This window comes from Crinia signifera, chromosome 3 (genome assembly GCF_055691185.1).
Source record: "Crinia signifera chromosome 3, ASM5569118v1, whole genome shotgun sequence".
In the NCBI taxonomy this organism is placed as follows: Eukaryota; Metazoa; Chordata; class Amphibia; order Anura; family Myobatrachidae; genus Crinia; species Crinia signifera.
This window is the reverse complement of record NC_139219.1, coordinates 199,762,657-199,786,510: the sequence shown is the minus strand read 5'-3', so window position 1 is coordinate 199,786,510 and position 23,854 is coordinate 199,762,657. Positions and strand designations below refer to the sequence as shown.

The following is a 23,854-nucleotide window of genomic DNA, read 5'->3' as shown; positions in this document are numbered from 1 at the left end:
CAGAAGCAGAGATAGTAGAGTCATTACCCAGTTATATGGTACACATGCATTCACACACAGGTGCTAAGGCGAGTGCTACAGTATGTCTCTATACAGCAGGCCTGTACTGGGCACTGACTAGACACTTACATCTATGCCATCGATGCCAGGAACTCCGGGTGATCCGGGGGGACCCCGTGGCCCTGCGGGTCCGGCTGGTCCTCTCTGGTGAGAAGAATAGACTAGATAAGGGGTAACCCATAAATTACATACACAGCTTAGTCTCAGGATAATATCACTTTATTCAATTATTAATTTCCAAAGAAATCTCTCATGCATTGTCACATACTGTATGTCACAGTAGTCCATTACCTCTAGCACTACATACTGTATACTGCTACACCAGGTACTGCTGCCTCCTAGGGGACAGCCAGAAGGAAAGTATATAACATACATACACACACAGGTACACTCACATACACAAGTACACACACAGGTACACTCACATACACAAGTACACACACAGGTACACTCACATACACACAGGTACACTCACATACAGGTACACTCACATATACACTGGTACACTCACATACAGGTACAATCACATATACACACACACAGGTACACTCACATACACACAGCACAGGTACACTCACATACAGGTACAATCACATATACACACACACAGGTACACTCACATATACACACACACAGGTACACTCACATATACACACACAGGTACACTCACATACACACAGCACAGGTACACTCACATACAGGTACACTCACATACACACAGCACAGGTACACTCACATACAGGTACAATCACATATACACACACACAGGTACACTCACATACACACAGCACAGGTACACTCACATACACACAACACAGGTACACTCACATACAGGTACAATCACATATACACACACACACACAGGTACACTCACATACACACAGCACAGGTACACTCACATACACACAACACAGGTACACTCACATACAGGTAAAATCACATATACACACACAGGTACACTCACATACACACAGCACAGGTACACTCACATACACACAACACAGGTACACTCACATACAGGTACAATCACATATACACACACACAGGTACACTCACATACTGTACACAAAAGTACACTCACATACACACATACACAAGTGCATAAAATATAGACACTTACACAGGTATGCTCACACACGGTTACACCCATACACACATGTACACTCACACATATACACAGGTACACTCACACAGATACACAATTGCACACACTCAGGAATAAATTGACTAAGATGGGAGTTCTATTAAAGATGGTATGTTGCCATAGCAACCAATTAGATTCTATCTTATCTAGAAGGTGCTAAATAAATAAGTAGAATCTGACTGGTTGCTATGGGCAACATCTCATCTTTAATAGAACTCCCATCTTAGTAACTTTACCCCTCAGTATTAATCCTCTCATTTATAGGATAGTGGATACATTTGTGTTTATTTTATTCACACACTGGCTATAAAGAGCCATTGACTATGAAATAGCATCCACACGTCACTGTATGCAGAAGAGTGCTCTGTACCCAGCCTGGTATGCTGCTGGCTCCGCCCCTGCAGGCAGGATGAATGTGCTCTTGTCCTTCTTTGCTCCTATTTTTACAGTGGCCTGTGGCTGGGCTTACAAAGAGAACATTGTGAGGTGGAGGTCTCCCCCTGGTCCCCCTCTATTTACAGGAGTGATGGGAAGAATGCAGGAGGAGGGAGGCCACTTAGTGACCACCCCCTGGCACTGTTTGCTCCTGGACCTGGACCTCTTACACTTACTGCTACCTGATTAACCCCATATAACCCGTCCATGTGACTGCTATCACTGTAACAGTGCTATTTTCACTTTCCATTACTTATATTACCCACTATGCTAGACTTTCTTAGCACATATACAAAGCAGTTGCAGGTACTTAGTATTACCAGTGTAATAAAGAATGCAGGATAGTCAACAGTAGCAGCCTTCTATGACATGTACTTCATCTATAAAGTAACCAGTGGACGGATTGCTTACAACGCACACACTGCAATAATAGACACTGTATCGATGCTATTTAACAACGTTTCATCAGACAACACACATATCGCTACTGCAGAACTGCAAGCTTCACTCAGTACACTGAGCTGCCAACAAAGTAATGACAGTTAACTCTTTCTATGCTGCAGTAGTGTTTGTCTCTGCACAATTTGCAGTGAAAGTCCGTTTTGAAACCTCTAAGAAGCTCCAGCACGTTCATGTAATGCAGTTCCATAAAGCCCATTGCTGGGAGTCCTTACCTGGAGCAGTGCCTGGCTGACCTGCAAAAGATGAATGAATGAAGTTAGTTGCAACTTACTTGAGCCAGTGAGATGCTGCTGAGTTGCAGGAGTAGCACCAGCGCTAGGGCCCCGCCATCCCTGACAGTTCTGGCCATAGTATAACCTATGGCTAGGCAAGAAATCACAGGATCCTTTCTCCCTGTCCGACTTTAGGACCCACAAGGCAAATCCCCCAACTGAATCAGCTAACACTAGTAGCAAGGTAAGCCCTGCAGAAGGCGTCACACCCTTATGTTTATTAATATCCTGGGAGGAGGGTGGTGATGATTGGAGGATACCCTATCCGTGGGATGGCAAAGGTAGGATGCTAGGGGCCTGTTAACCCTTCAGCTGGAAGCTGTGACTCTTTTATGGTGTTGCCACATTCACTACTAACTGCAGGCAAGGGGTTACTGACCTTACATTACACCCCTCTATTTCAGGAATGATAACTTCCCAATGCCTGGACCAGTATGACATTCCCACGCTATCACTTTATAACCTATTTCTTTCTTTTCAGAAAACGGTCAGTAACGTTCCCATTGTGACAACTCCTTTATTTGTTACTCACTATGTTGCATTTTAAATGATATATACTCTGAGAATAAAACAAAAAGTCATAAAAAAAATTCAGATCATGTACCATGTAATAGACATCATTGTAAAAACATTTGGGAAGCTCTTTCTTCCTATAATACTATTATTTGATGGTATTAATGTTGTGCTTTATCATTTATACCTAGGGAGTATTATTATTTATTGATTGACTTATCAAAACTTGCAAAGAGGTAAAACACCAACCCATCAGCTCATAACTGTCATTTTTTTAAAAATACAACCTGTAAAATGAAAGGCAGAAGCTGATTGGCTGATATTTAATATCTTACAATTTTAAATCTCTCCCTGCTTTTATAAATCCGTAAAAAAATATAATCTTATAGTAACTTCTTGGTTTTACAATGAATCATTTATCCCATTGTATCTGTAAGGCACAAATCAGATTAAACTACTTTTTACATTTTTATTTTTATTTTTGAAGTATGGATTTATTTTATTAAAATCAGACAATGCCTTTAAAAGGGTTAAACAGTTATTTGATATTTTGCCTAAACTTCTTGTATGTTTGCAGATGCTCACACAGTCTGACTAGCAAATATATCTTGTTTTTTACTCAGAGGGCCTCTGTATGTTCCTCTGCTGATGCTCTGAACCAAGAGGATAGCAACCACTTACCGCTCTCCTGGCCTCCAGCTCAGTGCAGGACTCTCTCTCCGGCCTCAGAGGATCACAGTGAATTAACATCCATTGGAGGTCAAACTGTTATGGAAAAAAATGAATTGTGCTATCAATTATATTGATAGTTTCATACAATATAGTTATTTTTGCCCATCATGTTACAACAGAATCGGAAAGTAAATTCTGTCACAGGGGACGCATGATGCAAAAGAAGGAGAGACGGACATGAGACTTATGGTTATGGTATAATCATAGACAGACTTATCATAGGCAGTCATTTGGTCGACCAATAATGGTCAACAGTCACAAGGTTGACAGGGTCAAAAGGTCGACAGGGTGTAAAGGTCGACGTAGTTAAAAGGTCAACATGAAAAATGTCAACATGAAAAAGGTCGACATGGTCAAAAGGTCGACATGAGTTTTTAATGTTTTTAAGGTGTCTATGTCAACATAGGTAGACATGGTTCGGGCTCGGTGCCTCGCTGGGCTTGGCACACTTATTTTATTCTCCCTCCACGCCCTAATGAATGGTAGGGCATGAAATACCGTCAGTCAGCACATGTCGGCTGAAAATTTAGCAAAAAAAAGCATGTCGACCTTTTTCAGGTCGACCATTTCCATGTCGACATTTTGACCACGTCGACCTTTTGACCATGTCGACATATTGCCTATTGACCTTTAACCCTGTTGATCTTTTCCATGTTGACTTTTTGACCGTCAACCTTTTGACATTAGTGGTCGACCAAATGACTGTCTATGATGTGTCTGTCTATGACCAGTCCAGATACCAGGACCACATGGTCAAAATGTCGACATGTAAAAGGTCGACATGAGTTTTTAATGTTTTTAAGGTGTCTATGTCAACATAGGTAGACATAGACACTGTCTAAGTGTACCGCGTCCCCTCGCATGGCTCGCTGGGCTCGACACACTATTTTATTCTCCCTTCACACCATGATGGATGGTAGGGCATCAAATACCATCAGTCGGCACATGTCGGCTGAAAATTTTGCAAAAAAAATATGCATGTCGACCTTTTTCAGGTCAACCTTTTCCAGGTCGACCTTTTGACCATGTCGACTTTTTGACCACGTCGACCTTTTGACTGTCGACCATTAGTGGTCGACCATATGGCTGTCTATGATGTGTCTGTCTATGACCAGTCCGGATACCGGGACTTATGATGACAAGTGCAATAGCAGCATTGTGGCTCTGCCCCCACTGTGCAATACCGGTATTACAGGCATTGGTCAGTGTTCCCGTTAAGCTGTCTGTATGTTTCACCCATAAACTACATCATGTGCTGTGTTTTGAATGTTTAAATGTTTTGAATGTTTAATATCATTTTGAAGAAAAGTTAACACAAATGCTGAACGTCGTTTTCCAATTATATATAAGTGACGCACAAAAATAAAAATTTCCTTCCAAAGTTGCACAGCCAAAATCTTTTGGGTTATACAGCCTTCGTAAAATTAGAGGGAACATTGGCTATGGTTATTCAATTCAGCAGTAGAGCTGCTGCAGGGCCACCTAGAGGTCAAAGGGACACTTTAGACAGTGCTCTTCTTCCTTGTGCTAGTTGCTCCGCCCTCATGTGTAAGGAGGCGGGACAGACACAGGGCAGAAAATCAACCTGACCTGATGCTGGTCTTCCATTACTAAATTGTGTCACATAATACCACCACCATTAACTTAATTACATCCAGTAGATTAATAAGCTATTCAGAACTAGGAACTTACATTTTTGTTAGTAAATCTAATATGAATTCTAAATTTCCCATCAATTAAATTCTGATAATATATATACATCACAAATTCATATGTGATGCATGTGTAAAGGGCCTCCATCAGTTCTAAAGTTCCTGTCCCGGGCTCATTGGGGGTCCCGGTAATGTGCTGGTAATCTCACTTGGGAGCTGCCTGCGCGATGTAGGCCGCTGAGCATGCTCGCCATATAATTTTGATAGTCTGGTGTGCTTTGTATACACACACCATATTTGTTTACCCTTTTAAATGGGAAGAGGGGGGAGGGAGACCAAACTCCAACTTGCCTCCAGGAATCTGGGTTAAACGTATGCCTCTGTGTACAGTAACTTTTGGATTGGCATATGTGGGCATGTGAATTAGGGCCCGAGTTTGCTGGGGGTGAATATGTGTTAAATGTGTGTCCATGTGGTAGAAAATGCTCTGTTCCTGGACTTCCCTGGTAATGCATGATTGCCATCACCTGTGGGGAGCTTGGTAATTGATAAGAAAGGTGTTTCATCACAGGTGCTGGCAATCATACATTACCAGGGAAGCCAGAAACAGAGCATTTTCTACCTGAAAGAGAAGGTCAGGTAGGCAAGTATGCCTATGACACATGTGTTTGCTAAGATTTTAGTTCGTCCCCCAGTATCCACAGTGAACTGGCCATGGCTCAAGATTTCTCAAGTAATAGCTAAAATCTATTCTATTACAGGTGTTGGGGGTCAATCCTATACAGCCCAAGGGGTGCAATGTGGAAACACTGTGGCAACACCACTCAAATTCACATCCTTCAGGGGTGAAATCACTCCCAGTTTGCACAAAAGTATTCGGAGCCTTATGGGGCAGGCACTCAATTGGATTGACCCCTTAGTTTGTTTTTGTAAATAAAAATACAAAGATGTTAAAATGTTAATAATAAGTAAACCCTTACTGCTCCTATACCAGGTGTGGCCAAACCAGTCCTGGAGATCTACCAACAGTTCATGTTTTCCACACCACCAGGGCTACCATTAGGCAGCTTTAGGCATTACCCTATGAGCGATGGCCACTGGAGGGCCGTGCTGCATGCTGCAGGAGAGAAGCAGCAGGACAGGAGTTGCCGCCAACTATGAGGAGCAGGAAGGACGTAACCGCCTGCCCAACCATATGTTATTCCAGATGGCCGGTGAAGGCCAGGGTAAGCTCCCACACACTACTTGCACCTACTTCCTTCTGCAGCTTGACCCCCCCCCCCTTGTGCAGGTTAGCTGCATTAGCGGATGCTGTTAACCCCCATGGTGCAGGTTATTGGCTGCTGCCGACTGCACCCCCCTGAAGCTGGATAAAGGCTGCGGCTCCCCCCATGTGCAGAAACAGCCCCCCGGCAGAGGTTAGCAGCGGTAGCGTCCACTATAACCACTCCCAAGTGCAGGTTAGCGGTGGCTGCGATTAGAACTCCCAACCCCCCCACCGAAGCTGGATAATGGCGGCAGCACTCCACCCCTTGCCTGGGACGTCTAGATGCCTTGCACCGGCCCTGCATACCACCTGTGAATCTGTAGAATGTGTTGGTTAGGAATGAATGCACCAGATGTTTGAAAATGTGACAGTTAGTAACAGGGGCTGGCTGGCAACTTTTAGCCTAGGGGGCAAGTCCAGAGCACTGGCCCATAATCAGCCAAGTCACCGTTGGAAGGAATGCTTTTGCGCGCCGGAGGCGCGCCGAAAAATTAGGGGCGTGGCCTATCATAAGGGGCGTTGCCTGTACCATGATTGTATTGTGTACGTGCAGATTGCACATTTTAGCGAACCTTGTAATACCCATTACACATAAAGCCACATGCCGTAATGCCAATTACACATTATGCTGAACACCATGATGCCAGTTACACATTACGCCCAACACTGCGATGCTAATTACTCAATACACCGCACACTGTGATGCTAATTACACATTATGCTGCACACCTTGATGCCCATTACACCCCATACTGTGATGGCAATTACCCAATGCTCCCCACACCGTAATGTCCATTACGCCCCATACCATGATGCCCATTACACCGCACAATGTGATGTCCACAGTGCCAGATATGCCCCCACAGTGCAAGATATTCCGCCACAGTACCAAATACACATATGCCCCCACAGTGCCAGACACAAATGCCGCCACAGTGCCAGATATTCTGCCACAGTGCCAAATACGCATATTCCTCCACAGTGCCAGATATGCCCCCAGAGTGCCAGAGACACATATGCCCCCACAGTGCCAGAGACACATATGCCCCCACAGTGCCAGAGACACATATTCCCCCACAGTGCCAAAGACACATATGCCCCCACAGTGCCAGATATGCCCCCACAGTGCCAGAGACACATATGCCCCCACAGTGCCAGAGACACATATTCCCCCACAGTGCCAAAGACACATATGCCCCCACAGTGCCAGATATGCCCCCACAGTGCCAGAGACACATATGCCCCCACAGTGCCAAATACACATATGCCCCCACAGTGCCAGACACATATGCCCCCACAGTGCCAGATACACATATGTCCCCACAGTGCCAGATACACATATGCCCCCACAGTGCCAGATACACATATGCTCCCACAGTGCCAGATACACATATGCTCCCACAGTGCCAGATATGCCCCCACAGTGCCAAATACACATATGCCCCACAGTGCCAGATACACATATGCCCCCACAGTGCCAAATACACATATGCCCCCACAGTGCCAGATACACATATGCCCCCACAGTGCCAAATACACATATGCCCCACTGTGCCAGATACACATATGCCCCCACAGTGCCAAATACATATATGCCCCCACAGTGCCAGATATGCCCCCCACATTGCCAGATACACATATGCCCCCACACAGTGCCAGATATGCCCCCACACAGTGCCAGATATGCCCCCACACAGTGCCAGATATGCCCCCACACAGTGCCAGATATGCCCCCACACAGTGCCAGATATGCCCCCACACAGTGCCAGATATGCCCCCACAGTGACAGAAACACATATGCTGGGGTGAGGGAGGGGGGGGGGGGAGAGCGCTTACCCACTCGCTAGCTGCGGGCCGTGCTGCGGCTGGATCAGCTTCTCCAGCCCTCCTGCGCTGGCCGCGGCTTCCAGAACACGGCCGCGGCTACAGGAAAATGGCCGCCGGCCTCCTGCACTGAGAACATGTCCTCAGTGCAGGGGGCCGGCGGCCATTTTCCTGTAGCCGCGGCCGTGTTCTGTAAGCCGCGGCCAGTGCAGGAGGGCTGGAGAAGCTGATCCAGCCGCAGCACGGCCCGCAGCCAGTGGGTGGGTAAGCGGCCCGGGGGGCATATGGCACTCTGCCCCCCGGCCCAGCCCGCCCCTGCTTAGTAATGACTACACCAGCTAGGTTTTCTTGAAAACATGAATTGTTGAACCGGATTGGCAAGCGCTGTTCTATACCAATAGATAAGGTAATTGGAGCTAGGTCAGTGGTTCCCAAACTGTGCGCCGTGTCTCCCTGGGGTGCCTCGGGACACATGCAGGGGTGCCCTGGGTTGGTAGTCCAGGACCAACTAAAATTATTAATGGTTAATTATTTATAAGCAAAACCAGTGCTGGTGGCTGCCAATCATAAAATGTGTACAAACAGAAGCAATTCCTGCCCTTTTCCACATAACTGACCCTAAGAATCGCATATAAATCCAATCTAATTAAAATAAATTTGGCCTAGGGGTGCCGCGAAAAAAAATCTTATACTCTAGGGTGCCGTGATTAAAAAAAGATTGGGAACCCCTGAGCTAGGTGTTGCTAAATAATAGGAAATAAAGAAGGCAATTGGAGCTACATGTTGCTATATAATAATAATAATTGCATCATCAGGAAAGTGTTTCATTCCTGTATGAAATCAAAACCTTCGGGATTTCAGTTAGGAACATTAATATGTATTTGAAGTATAGTGTGGAGAAAATATATCTACAATTGTCTGCTGCTTATTGGACTCAATAACGTTTTAGGACCATTTCCAACACAATGGGGGTTATTCAGACCTGATCACAAAACAGCTTTTTTCTCAAATAGACAAAACCATGCTTCACTGAATGTGGGGCAAATGTAATATGTCAAGAGGGAGTTCAATTTGGGTGGGAGATATTGTTTCTGTGTAGGGCAGGGGTTCCCAATCTTTTTTGATTCACGGCACCCTAGAGAATCAGAATTTTTTTCACGGCACCCCTAGGTTCCAAAAAAATTTATTAGATTGGGTTTATATGCGATTCTTAGTGGCAGTTATGTGGTAAAGGGCAGTATTTGCTTCTGTTTGTACACATTCTATGATTAGCAGCCACCAGCACTGGTTTTGTTCATAAATAATTAACCATTAATAATTTGAGTTGGTCCTAGACCACCAAGCCGCGGCACCCCTGCATGTGTCCCGAGGCACCCCAGGGAGCCACGGCACACAGTTTGGGAACCACTGGTGTAGGGTAAATACTCTCTGAATTTAATTTTAAACTTCAATTTAGATTTAGGTTCAACACACCACACCAAAATCTAAATCTTTGTTACATCTGCCCCACCTGCAGTGCAGCACAGTTTTGTCCATCTTAGAAATTAGCAGCTTTGTGATCAGAAGGAGTGTACCAACGACATGTCGTTGGTACACTCCTTTTGATCTAGTTAGGTTTTAAGAACACTAATTGGGAGCTGCCTTTATTGTGATGTGTTTCTAGTCTATATGTTTAGCAGCCAGTTATACTTTTGTTATATGCTTTGCGATCAGGTCTGAATAGCCCCCAATGTTTTCTTTGGATAAAATCAATTTTCAGTAATTCACAACAATAACATTATACTAATTGTGATGAATTATGGTGGAAGGTGATGGTGTGGGATTATTTGTCAGTCAAAGGATCTGGATACAGCTCAATCATTGAATCCAATCATCGGACTCCTCTTTGAATCACAGTTTTGTAGTGGAAAATATTAAGGCCATCTTCCCCACGGTTGGAACTGGGCCAAAAATAGGATCGGGAAGCATATACAAGCAAATGAACAACAGAATGACTGGAGGAAAACATTAGACTTTTGAAGGTTAAGTCAAAATCCAGGTTTCAGCCATATTTAGCTGTGGTGGAACCAGTAAAGAACTGCCCTCAAATAGTTAAGTGAGAGTAGTTCATATGTCCTCAAAATAGGATCAAAGCTATTGCTATTGTTGTGGTTCTATAAGCTCATGATCATGGAATGAGATAACGTTTACTTACATGACATATTACTAAGAAATCATGGAATAGTAAAACCTATTAGTTTTTGTTACTTTTGAGATTAGACTTACAAAAGTTCAAAACCTGGCAATAATTAATGTTCATTACAGTATTTCCTGATAGGGAATATAGATTTAAAATAGAATGTAATTTCTTATTCATATAGTTGTACATGGTTTTGTCCTACGGTCAGACAGGAAGTGTAACACAATTACCCAATTACTGCTTGGTGTCAAATGTTGCACTTCCTGTCTGACAGTATAAAACCCTAGATCAGACCCACAATCGCACACCTTTGATAAAGTCATCTGTGGATGATGAAACGCGTCAGGCCTATACACCCCTCTTGGACCTTCTGTGGATTACAAATATTTTTATATCACTTGGACCAACTCTCCTCAAATCCAAACTGGTACTTTCACCAACTGGACCCCTAAAGGGACACCACCACCTGCTGATTTTCGGAGCCTTCCATCCCGTGAGAAGCTCACCATTCTCTCCTCACGATGGGAATCGAGACATCAGGCTTCCAGTCAGGTATATGGATACCCGCCATCTCAGTTAAACAAATGACTGTTCAATAGTAGAGTAGTACTAGGAACAAGTGAAACTTTACCCAAACCATCCTAAGTCCACGTTTAAAATCTTCACAGGGGTTGTATTTTTATTCAGTTCATTAATGCATGCAAGTTATATTGTGCTTTTTATTGTGCTTTTATTAGAGTACTAATGTGCTCATGATAGATTAAACAGTATATTTTTTTATGTGATACCCAATTGGTCAAATTGCAATTTATTAATTTCTCTAAATCTAAGCACTCCACCACCATCTTGTTTCTTTCAGTGATTCAAGGAGTCTGAAAAATCTGTTGAATTGTCTGTTACTTCTGACTCCTCAAATCATTTTGTGCCTCCACAATGCTGCCATGTATGTGCTGTCTGCTGACTATGTGATGACCTTCTGCAGTAACTTACTGGGGTCCTGTAATAATTTTTATTGTCTGATGGGGTCCTAGAGCAAAATAGTTTGAAGACCCCTGGTTTAGATAATGTTTTTCATAAGTTTATCCACTAGCAATTCAAGAAAAGGTACCCATCATTCAGATTGTATGTGATTCTATTAAATGATCATGTCTTTCATAACTATTACCACCAATGCCTGAGTGCACAGTGGTGTAATGTATTTTCTCTATGTTTTCCTTACGGTAGTTCACTAAAAGTAACAGGTACAGCGGTTCGATGTCAGGCTGCAATAATACATAGTAGTTGCTGTAACCACCACACCGGCAATGTGTTCCAGAATTTTACTGCTCTAATGGCGAATAATCCTCTTCCTAATTCAGTACAGAATTTATTTTCCTCGAGCCTCAGTACATGCCCGCGTGTCCTAAGTATAGTGAACAAATCATCTCCCAGTTCTATATGATTCCCAATTCTGGATTTGAACATACTAATCATATCACCTCTCAACCTCTGTTTATCCAGTGAAAACATATTCAGCCTGATTAACCTACATTATCTTTGTATTCTAGTGATTCGAGACCTTTTACTAGATTAGTCACCCTTCTCTCTACCTGTTCCAATACATTTATGTCCTTTTTAAGGTGCGGTGCCCAGAACTGAACACAGTATTCCAAGTGTGGTCTCACCAATGCCTTGTAAAGAGGCACTATAGCATTGGCATCACTTGAATCCATTCCCTTTTAATGCATGCCAGTGTCCGGTTTGCTTTTGCTGCTGCACTTGAGCAATGTGCACTATTACCCAATTTTTCATCTATGGTGATCCCCAAGTCCTTCTCTACAGCAGAATTACCTATAATAACTCCATTTAGCCTATAAGTAGCTTGTTCATTTTTGTTCCCATAATGAATTACTTTACATTTATCAACGTTAAACAGCATTTTCCACCTTTTCGCCCACGTATCCAGTTTATTTAAGTCACTTTGTAGTGTTTCCACATCCTCTCCTGAGTTTATTTCCTTACTCAATTTCGTGTCGTCTGCAAATATTGCAATTTTTCTCACTATGTCACTTCCAATATCATTAATGAATATATTAAACAATGTGTTCTGTTATAAGCACACTGACACCATAATCAGCACTGCATTACCAAAATCTCCCTTACTTTTGAAGCATTGCATTTACGTAGGATTGAACTTGCTAGCTTAATTGCCTTACAGTGGACCTGTATTTACCGTGCGTTCTGATGGAATGTGCTGCAGGAAGACAGGCACACAAGGGGCTCTCTATGACTGACTGCTATGATCCTGTGAAATGTTTCACCATTGTGAGATATGTAGACTGGCCTCCATAATGTGACCTATGATGAAGAGCTAAAGTCTCCTGCAACTGCCTGCTGTAACTGCTATGGGAGATAATGAATTCCTTTCATACATAAATGATCATTGCTATGGAAACTAGGAGACAGAACACGCTGTAGCTAGAAATAGCGCACATATTATTTCTACAGAGAAGGAAATACTGGGGAAATATACGATTATATGACCAGACAGAATCATTTTGCAAAATCATGGTCATTAAACTGAGGCTTCACTGCCCTCTGTGTGTGATGGTTATTCGTACTTTCATATACAGTAGGAAATCAGCAGTGCAATGTAATAGGCCGCCTCACCGCTGCTCAGCACGCAACAGATCCATGCTCCATCACTTCTCACTTGGGCTAGTCTAATTGACATTTGCAAATTCAGCCTCTCATGGCGGAATGAGGAGGGGAAAGTTATGCTTTCAAATATTATGCAAATGACTTTAGTGAAACAAAGATCAGTCCTAGACACTTCCACATTTATTTATCATGTTAAGCCTGAATAAACTGGACTTACTTTGCAGAACCGTTGGGAATGAGAGGATAAGATTTATATGTTTAATGCCTAAAGCTAGGATTCTAGTCATTGTCAACATTAGAACAATATTGTGTAGATGAATCATATTCCACAGCTAATTTCAAGAATAAATAGCACGACACATTGTGAAAAAAATATATGGTACTCTTTACCTAGAACGGCGCCCGTCGCGGGCATCGCGGGTACATTTATGGCTACCCGCGACGCGACCGACGCGATGCCCGCGATTTTCCCATTGAAAACCATGTTAAACCTGAAAAATCGCGTCGGTCGCGTCGCGGCCGGCCATAAATGTACCCGCGATGCCCGCGACGCGATGCCCGCGATTTCCCATAGGGAACAATGTTAAAAGGCAGATTGACCGCGATTTTACCGTTAAATGCCTCAATGACCGCGATTTTGACATAGGAAACAATGTTAAATGGGCCACAGAGCCCAAATAGTCCCCCTGAAGTCTTAAATGGCCCCCAAAATTTTTAACGCCACCCCACGATCAACGTGAACCCGAAGCGTGGCGAGCGCAGCGAGCCCCGCGAGGGGCGGCGGTACGCGTCCTACGACCTTTTCATGCCCTACTATCCACGTCGGCGTGGAGTTGAGAATAGAATAGTGTGGCGAGCGCAGCGAGCCACCGAGCCCGAAGCGTGGCGAGCGCAGCGAGCCCCGCGAGGGGACGCGGATACCTTCACAGGTAAACGCGTCCCCTCGCGGGCTTCACAGGTGTCCGTGGCGACGCGGACACCTGTGAAGCCCGCGAAGGGACGCGTTTACCTGTGAAGGTATCCGCGTCCCCTCGCGGGGCTCGCTGCGCTCGCCACGCTTCGGGCTCGGTGGCTCGCTGCGCTCGCCACACTATTCTATTCTCAACTCCACGCCGACGTGGATAGTAGGGCATGAAAAGGTCGTAGGACGCGTACCGCCGCCCCTCGCGGGCTCGCTGCGCTCGCCACGCTTCGGGTTCACGTTGATCGTGGGGTGGCGTTAAAAATTGTGGGGGCCATTTAACAATTCAGGGGGACTATTAGGGCTCTGTGGCCCATTTAACATTGTTTCCTATGTAAAAATCGCGGGCATTGAGGCATTTAACGCTAAAATCGCGGTCAATCTGCCTTTTTAACATTGTTCCCTATGGGAAAATCGCGGTAATCGCGGGTACCCGATTTTGATGTACCCGCGATTTACCCGCGATTACCGCGATTGCCGCGATTTTACCCGCGATCCCGCGATTTCAATCGTGGGCGCCGTTCTAGGTAAAGAGTACCAAATATATAACCTACAGAGATATACTACAAAAATATAAGTTTAACTTCAGTCATGCATATAGACAGCACCATTACTACCCTGTGGCACCTGTAATCAGCAAGCAGGGTGCCTGGAATGGAACAGTACATCCTAGAAAGCCACAGCTTCTGTCTAACCCTGATGGCACAGGGCCACAAGGTAGACTGGAGTGCCCTGCGGATGCCCAGCTTCTGACTAAGGTGTGTCTAAAGCTGCTGGGGCAAGCTGCTGCAGAGCTGCCCCACCTCCTGGTCTCACTGGCCATCATTGTGACATCATAATATCACATGTTCAGGGGCAGTGCCGGCAGAAGAGAGTAGGTGTATGCAGGGACGTTTTAAGAGAAAAGGAGGCCGTGTGTAGCCTCCTTCGTCTCAGCCCCCTCCTCTCTGCCGCCACCAGCGTCACGCTGTAATAATCTGAGCACTAGAGAGCTCAGACCCTACTGCACATGCGCAAATCATCGGAAACATGGTGCGATGCCCATTTTTTGGGCGTTCTTTGTAGTGGCAGCAGCGCAGTGCTGTAGGGTCTGAGCACTAGAGCGCTTACATCCCACTGTACATGTATAGACTTTACATTGCATTTCTAAGGAGCCTCCTGCGCACATTATCACCGGCCAGAGCGGGGAACGGTTTTTGCTGCAGTGCTATCCCCCATACACAGTTTGCCCTATAAGGTGTTCCGGACGGGGTTAGGGAAACGATACAGCCATGGCATGATATTAAATATTTTAGGATTGTGTGATCATATGTAAGATGTGGCAGATTAAAGGCAACCATACACTATGCGATTTGGGCCCCGATTTCAGCCAATTCCGGCACGTCGGATGAGAAATCAGGCATAATATGTAATAGGCATTATAGTATGTGGTATGATGTGTAATGGGCATTACGGTGTAATTTTTTTTTTAAATGATGACATCATGCCAGCCATGTTAGTGCCCCAGACCCCATATCCATTATTCAGTACTGAATATAGATATTTGCTAATTTTGTAGGAACTTTAAGGGGTCTATATTAATCATCCCTTAATTTCTGCAAAAAGTAGGTTGAAATTAATATTTGCACATACTTTTGTAGAAATTATTATTATCATTATAAAGGCTTTATCATGGATATCTCCTGCTTACCTTTAAGTCCCGATCTGGCATCTGTCCCCATAAAATAGAATGGGGACATAAATGCATCAGGCTCCGAAAGTAGAACATTTACAGAGCTTGACAACAGGAACATTCACCATCTGTGCTGGGATTGCAAAGAGGGATCCGATAGGACTCCTCCAACCCTATTTGGCTCTTTCCGTTGACACTGGGTACTTTGTGCACATGCATAAACCCAAGTTCCGCACTTGCATTGTGGAGTCAGACCCGACAATGCTGTTTTACCTCATGGATTGCGGGGACATTTGATCTTTTGTATCCACCGCTGGCACACACAGAGAGGTGGATACTTAATTATAGCCCCCCATTAGTTAACATGATGAATAGGCCCCTAATACTTAATATTTTAGTTTAGGCTGTGAGGAAGCATTTTTCATATGTGTAACTGATGTATAGTATTTTGATTTAAGGACCCATTTAATATCTGTGGCAGACTCCCCCCAAAAAAACATTTTTTTTTCGGAAGAGGGGTGGGGGTCAGCACAAGTATTTAGTATCACCTAAATGTATGACATAGGGATATCTACAATATCTGTTGTAGTAACTCCATTTCTAATGGCAGCTTCAACCCCTATAGGTTTCTCTGGGAGATGTGATGCTGTCTGGTTTATTAAGCTCTGGAATGTGAATTATCCTGGAGATTGGCCCCACAGTTACCGCCACCTGAAGATTGCAGTGGCACGCTGAAGCCTATGGGCTACAATTCACAGAAAGGAAAGAGAGAGGGTTTTTTGCAACCTCTGCAAATTATAATGCTTTTCTGATCAAATTAAAGTGCAGGGCCAAGGTGGAGGTTGAATTAGTTCCACCTCACCATTACTCAGACTGCTCCTTTCAGAGATGCTTTTCCTTCGTGGATTAAGTGGATCTGGAAATGTTCAAGGACCTATTATGAGAATTGGGGAAGGAGAGGCCAATGCTATGTAGGCGTGTAGAACCCATACTCTAAAACCACCAGTGTCTCCCTAAATATATAAAAGAATAAAAATTCCATAAAGAGGTCAAATAGAAATGCTATTGTAATACTTATGATTTGTGGCCAACCACATGGTCAGCTGGTGTCTGTCTGGTGATCATCATGCTGTCATGATCATGGGCCTATTTGTATGTGGTGGCCTGGATCTGCAGCTCCATCTGCCCCATTGTTTATGTGGCCCTGCCTGCGTGTCCTTTTTTATACATCCGAGGTGCATAATGGATTCTGCAATGCTATTTTGGGTGCTAATATCGTGCCCATAAATGGCTCCCTTAAACTGATCTACACATCAAACAATCAATCCGGCTACAAACATGAAAGTCAAGACATGCAAGTCTCGCTGTTCAACTCTAGCCACTAAATAACAATGTGCCGCTCTTCAATAACTGTATCAGTATCAGTCATATAGGGCCTTATTTTGGTTCATTCTTTCTGACAAATTCCTTCTTAGATGGACAAAACCATGTGCACTGCAGGTGGGGCAGATGTAACTTGTGCAGAGAGAATTAGGTTTGGGTGGGGTTTTACTTCAAAGTGAGATCTATATTGCAGTGTAAAAATAAAGCAGCCAGTATTTACCCTGCACAGAAACAAAATAACTCACCCAAATCTAATTATCTCTGCACATTTTACAACTGCCCCCCTGCAGTGCACATGGTTTTTTCCATCTAAGAAGGATTTTATCAGAAACCGTGAACTAGAATAAAGCCCATAGTCTGGATTAGATTTTGATCTAATATTATGGCACAACACAAATTGGCCTAATATCAATGTGAATGCCAAGCACAATGGCTGAGAGTGACAGAAGAATGTCCAGACATAGATCATTTGATGAGGTGTGCCATTATCATTAGGGTTGTCAGATCAACCCTTTCATAGGGGACATATATGAATTACAGAGTCTGTGGCTGGCTGACTTCAAGGGGGAAATTTACTAAGAATGTCTGTATACCAGCAGGCCCTTTAATGCCCCACATGCTGGGACTTGTGGTTCTCCAACTCCCTGCATGTGGGGGAGGCTTGCTGAGACTTGTAGTTCCACAACTGAATGCAATAGTTTATTTATTAAATTTTTACACAGTATGGCTATCAGAGTACCGGTCCGAATACCGGCCGACGAAATCCCGATACTTTCTCCCTCTGTGGGTGTCCACGACACCCATAGAGGGTGAATAAATTAGTGTGCCGAGCATAGCGAGGCACTGGGGCCGCTGCGTGGCGAGCGCAGCAAGCCCGCAAGGGGGGAGCGATCCATGTCCCCCCATTGTCGGGATTTCAGGGGTCGGGATTCCGACCGCCGGGATTTAGAACCAATCCCCTATCACACCATCCTGGGGCACTGGGGACAGCCATGGGCTTCAGCCCGGGCAGAGGGTAGCCTGGAGCAGGGAATCCCTTTATTGGTAGGTCCCCACTCCCCCAGGGTCCTGGTCCAGGCTGACCTGCTAGGGGAGACTTTTTATACAAGCTCTCCTCGCTGACGCTTTAGCTAGGTGAATGTTGGGGTCTGTTGCTGGTTCTCAAAATATGGGGGAAGCCTAGTCATTTTGTCCTGCATATTTTGGGAATCAGGACCGACCCATGCCAGTGGTGTAACTATTAAACTATCAGCAGGAGGTACCAGCCGCAGGGGGGGGGGGGGGGGGGTAGGAGCCGGGAGCAGACAGAAGGGCCGGCGGGCGGACGGCAGCAGGTACCTATAGCCCCGCAGACCCCCTGGCGCCCACACCTTCTTAGCGCCTCCTCCATGCCACTGCAGGGGCTGCGGGACTATAATTACGTCACTGGACCCATGAGCCTGGTGCTCGTTATATAAATATGCTCTATTTATGGCGTAGCCATTTGTATCATCCTAATACAGCTGACCCGCGCGTATTACAGATCGAATGGGTGCAAATTTCCCCCCAAGTCTCTACCTGTGTTTTAATCAGTTGCAGAGCCTGTGTACCATATATACTCGAGTATAAGCCTACTTTTTCAAAACATTTTTTATTCTGAAAAAGCCCCCCTCGGCTTATACTCGAGTGAGGGTCCCACTAGAGTCAATAAGTTTTCCCAGTTTTTTTGTTGTAAAATTAGGTGCCTCGGCTTATATTCGGGTCGACTTATACTCAAGTATATACGGTAATTACTATGAGTTCCTTATTAAGCAATTTTAAATCATCATCCTATCCCATGAATATAGCATTTTAGGATCCATCTATAAAGTCTGAACAGTTGGATCTCCCTATACTGTATGTGGCCAAACTGGATAATGATATGGCCATTTGGTGACCTAGAAGTGCGTACTCAGACATTTGGGGAAGGCAATCTAAAGCTGTGTACACCCAAGGTGATTCTTCTAAGCGATTTTGACTACATTGTCAAAATCACTTAGATGGTTTGCCTGAATCGCCCAGTATGTACTTCGCAGGCGATAGCAATATGCACCCCATAGCATCGCTATCGCCTGGCTAAATAGACAATGCAGGCAGCAATATTTTGATTACACTGCAGTGTCTATTCGGCTGTACAAGGTGGCTGCAGCTGGGGATGGCCACCGGCTTATCTCCGGCAACGACATTGCGACTTTGACTAAGCAAAACCGCTTAGTCAAAATCGCTCCCTGCTTCCAGCCGGTGTTTACAACCCTTAGGTGTACAAAGTCGCTCCCCCGCTGCATCACTATTCTGCAATAATGCAGCATTGGTTGCACCAGCAGATTTATGCTAAACCTAGATTACCATTAGATTAGATGTTTGACAGGAGCCTTAACAGATACAGTGCACATTGTCATTTCTTATCAGTCCTGAACTAATAATCACACTGCATAGTTATACACAAAGCCTTTCTATCTGACCAAATAATACATCATAGTAACTGAATAAATTCTGCATGGCGAATGTAGAAGTCACTATGAATATTAGTATATGAAAGGCATTACATGAACATTTACATATGAATAAAGTGTGAAGTACAGTAACTTTGCATATGAACACAAGTTTATAAATCCATTCATCACTATGTTTTCATTCCTTGCTTCCAGTTTTCCTTAAGCAATAAATTGTATTCTACTACATACTGTTATCTGTGTGCTGGTGTAGAGGATGTGTATAATTATGGAATAAGGTTTCATATAAACACAATTATTGATTTTTCAGCCCTGATTGGAAAACCTAATATAACTGAAGACATATACAACATGTAATGTTTAACATTACTGCTTCACAGCACTGAGATCACGGGTTTGATTCCTACCATGACCCTAACTGTGCAGAGTTTGTATATTCTTCCTGTGCTAGCGTGGGTTTCCTCTGGGTACTCCAGTTTCCGCCCACAATCCCAAAATATACTGGTAGATTAATTGGCGCCCAACAAAATTAACCCTAGAGTAAAATGTGTGTGCGTGTACATGTGGTAGGGAATATAGACTCCTCTGGGGCAGGGACTGATGTGAATGTTCTAATATTCTCTGTAAAGCACTGTGGAATATGTATGCGCTATATAAGAAACTGTTAATAAATAAAATAATAAATAAATTGTAAGCACCATTGTGGCAGGAATGGCTGTGAATGGTCAAATATTATTTGTAAACCGCTGCAGAATAAGCACGCTATATAAATAACTAGTAATAAATAAACAGATGTTGCTTCTTTAGTAAAGACCTGTTCTGTGTCCAAAAACTCCATAATGGTAACTCCATGATTGTGACAACATTAATACTACTTCGGTATGCTAAAGTTAAGCAAAGTGAGCTCAGTTATACGACTTTCAGAAAAATCCAAAATTCCCACATTTTTTCGGATATTTCAACTCGGATCAGACTCGACTCAAAGCTTTTACCCCCATACACAAATCTCATTTAACCCAGGTTATTCCTGGGTCATCCCCCATCACACAGAACCCTGTTCAGCCCGGCAATATAATGTGTGTGATAAGAAATGGACAGTTTTTATGGCACACAGAGATAAGGTCATGAAAAGGAGGGCCCTCCAGAGCCTTAATCCTGCTCTGAGTGAGAGGAGGTTGGGATCATTTGGTCTACAGCAATTGGTCGACAGTCATTAGGTCGACACCGTTAGGTCCACATGGGGAAATATCAAATTGGTTCTAGGTTGACATGGGACAAGGTCGACATGTGTTTAGGTCGACATGGGTGTAGGTCGACAGGTCAATATGTCAACACAAGCATTAAGTCGACATGGAGTTTTTCACTGTTTTAACACAGTTTACAGTGCACCACATCCCCTCGCTGAGCTCTCTTTGCTCGCAATGCTTTGGGCGCAGTGCCGAGCTACGCTCGGCACACTATTTTATTCTCCCACCACACCCTAGTGGATGGTAGGGCATGAAATACCGCCTGTCGGCACGTGTCGACTCAAAAGACAGTGAAAAACCCCATGTCGACCTTTTGACTGTCAACCTAGACAATGTCGACCTAATGCTTGTGTCGACCTAATGACCCGTCGACCTACACCCATGTCGACCTTGTCCCATGTTAACCTAGAACCATGTCGACCTTTCCCCATGTGGACCTAACGTTGTCGACCTAATGACTGTCGACCAACTTGCTGTAGACCAAATGATCCCAACCTCCTCTCACTCAGAGCAAGATTAAGGCTCTGGAGGGCCCGGGGTACCTAAGTCAGTGGGGCCCCAAAGCCCCAAAGTCTAAAATTCAAATCATAATACAAATATATATATATATATAGAAAACATTGGAAACCTTTACTGTGGCACGGTAAAGGTTTCCACTGTTTTCACTAAGACCCAGTGTGACGCCTATTTTCTTCTCGGCTACATTTGGTGGAATCATCCACTAAGGAGGGCACCCGGGCAGAACATTGCATGAATGCGAGGAGTGCCGGGCAAACAGCTTGTTTATATACAGATGGAGCGCCTCTCGCTATTGCTCCGGGATCGCCAGAATGTGTCCGCTGGCGATCGCCAGCGGAGAGGCGCTCCATCTGACTGAGACGCGTGTGCGTCTCACACGCACGCGCGTCTCAGTTTCCCGTTGGCGGGGGGACGGGAACCCTGTCCGTCTCCGCTTCAGGGAGGCGGTGGGGACCCGGGACGAGCCCCGTTGTAAGACGACGCGCACGCATCTCGTGCGCGCGCGTCCCCTTACGGCGGCTGGTGAATCTTCCGCCATCCCCTGCAATAGCAAGAGGCGCTCCATCTGTGTATATATATATATTTATATATATCATACATACACACACACACAACTGTCAATTCCATCACCACTGGACCTCTCTGCAATTGTCACCCCTATACCTTTATAACCCCACATCACCCCTACACCTCTCACCCCTACACCTCTGCACCTCTCCATCTCCCCATCATTGCAACACCTACCCATTATAATTTCTGCACCTCTCCATCTCTCCATCACCACTGCACCTCTCCATCCCTTTCCCTGCACCTCTCCGTCCCCATCACCTCTCCATCCCTCTGTCACCATTGCACATCTCCATCCCCATGTCACAGCTGCATTCACAGTCCCCTCATCACCACTGCACCTCTCTGTCCCCCTGTCACCATTGCACCTCTCCATCCCCATCACCTCTCCATCCCTCTGTCACCATTGCACATTTCCATCCCCATGTCACAGCTGCATTCACAGTCCCCTCATAACCACTGCACCTCTCTGTCCCCCTGTCAACACTGCACATTTCCATCCCCAATATGCATCTCACTATCCTCACCCCTGCACTTCTCCTTCCCCATGTCACCGCTGCACCTCTCTGTCCCCACCCTTACATTTCTCCGTTCCCACCCCTACACCTCTCTGTCCCCCTTCACCGCTGTATTTTCTGTCCCCCCTTAATGGTTGCAACTCTCCACCCCCCTGTCACCTCTGTATGGCAACCCCCATTAAATGAACATATAAAACCTAAATTTAATAAAATGTTAAATGTCTGTGAACATATTGTACAGGTCATATGACAGCATCCTATTATATTGCTGTTAATAGTTCCAGCTATTCACCAATCAGATTGTGGAGAGTACTACTACTACTATGATGAATGGTCAGCACCATCCTCTATTCATTGCTAATGGGTATGACACCACACACAGTATGGCTCTATCAAGTCACAACCACTTCATTTTTCTGTGGTGGTTTTGTCAGTTTTCTGATGATTAAAACCACAACTTGATAAATTTAAAAAAGGGGGGCAATCTAAATTTGTGGCTTTAGAGCAGTACTAGGGCAATGTTGTCTTAAGGGGTGTACACACGGTGAGATTTTGGCAGTAGATTTTGACTAGATATTCAAAATCTCCTAGAAGGTTATTCAAAATCTCCCAGTTTTTCTCCTGCTTAGTCAATATTGTCTAGCATAGATTGCAAGGTAATTTTGACTAGATCATAGACAATCATTAGTTAGACAAAATCGCTTAGTCAAAGTCTCTAGTGCATCTAGTCAAAATCTCACCATGTGTACGGAGCTTTAGAAAAGCAGCTGTTTTACAAAACTGACAGTTTGTAAATGTGCCTCTAAAAACATATCGGTATACAGTTCTATCACCAGCAAGTATTTTACCAGACTGAGTAATGGAGAATATTGTAGGGAGTAGAATATCTCTCTCAAGGTTACTAAGGGCAGGCTTGGTCAGATGTGGTCATCAGTTAATTCAAAACACCACACAGTAACTCAGTATTGAAAGATAAACAAAAAAAAAAAAGCAATGATTTACTTAATATCGCCATCTTGTGGAGATTTTGAATACTACTAAATTACTGAATATGGTCAAATATTTTTAATAACAGCTTTAGATAAATGTAAACGTAAGGGACTTCTCTATTTCATAGTATTTTTGTATCCCGATGTGCAGTTATAAACACCATAAACTTTATTTAAGCAAAGGCTTGAACAAAATTCAGCTACTATATATGGACCATTTTGTACCGTAAAAAACAAGTTTAATATGGGGGGAAAAACAAGGTGATGTCCCGCTATATGGCGCAAATGTAAATCACCCAATGCTGCACTACTCTTCTTAGGGCTATACCTCAAAGAAATAGACAAAA

The 23,854-nt window shown here is 44.3% G+C and overlaps 1 protein-coding gene across 1 annotated transcript in view; it reads right to left on the bottom strand.

The window, feature by feature from the left end:
* The window catches only part of COL9A1 (collagen type IX alpha 1 chain), a 162,908-nt gene that overhangs the window by 100,931 nt on the left and 38,123 nt on the right, over positions 1 to 23,854 (bottom strand). The window contains exons 6-8 of the mRNA XM_083174961.1: positions 3,568 to 3,651; positions 352 to 366; positions 130 to 204 (exon numbers count right to left, since the gene is read on the bottom strand). Of these exons, the coding sequence (XP_083031087.1) occupies positions 130 to 204; positions 352 to 366; positions 3,568 to 3,651 (174 nt within the window). The remainder of the gene's footprint in view (positions 1 to 129; positions 205 to 351; positions 367 to 3,567; positions 3,652 to 23,854) is intronic.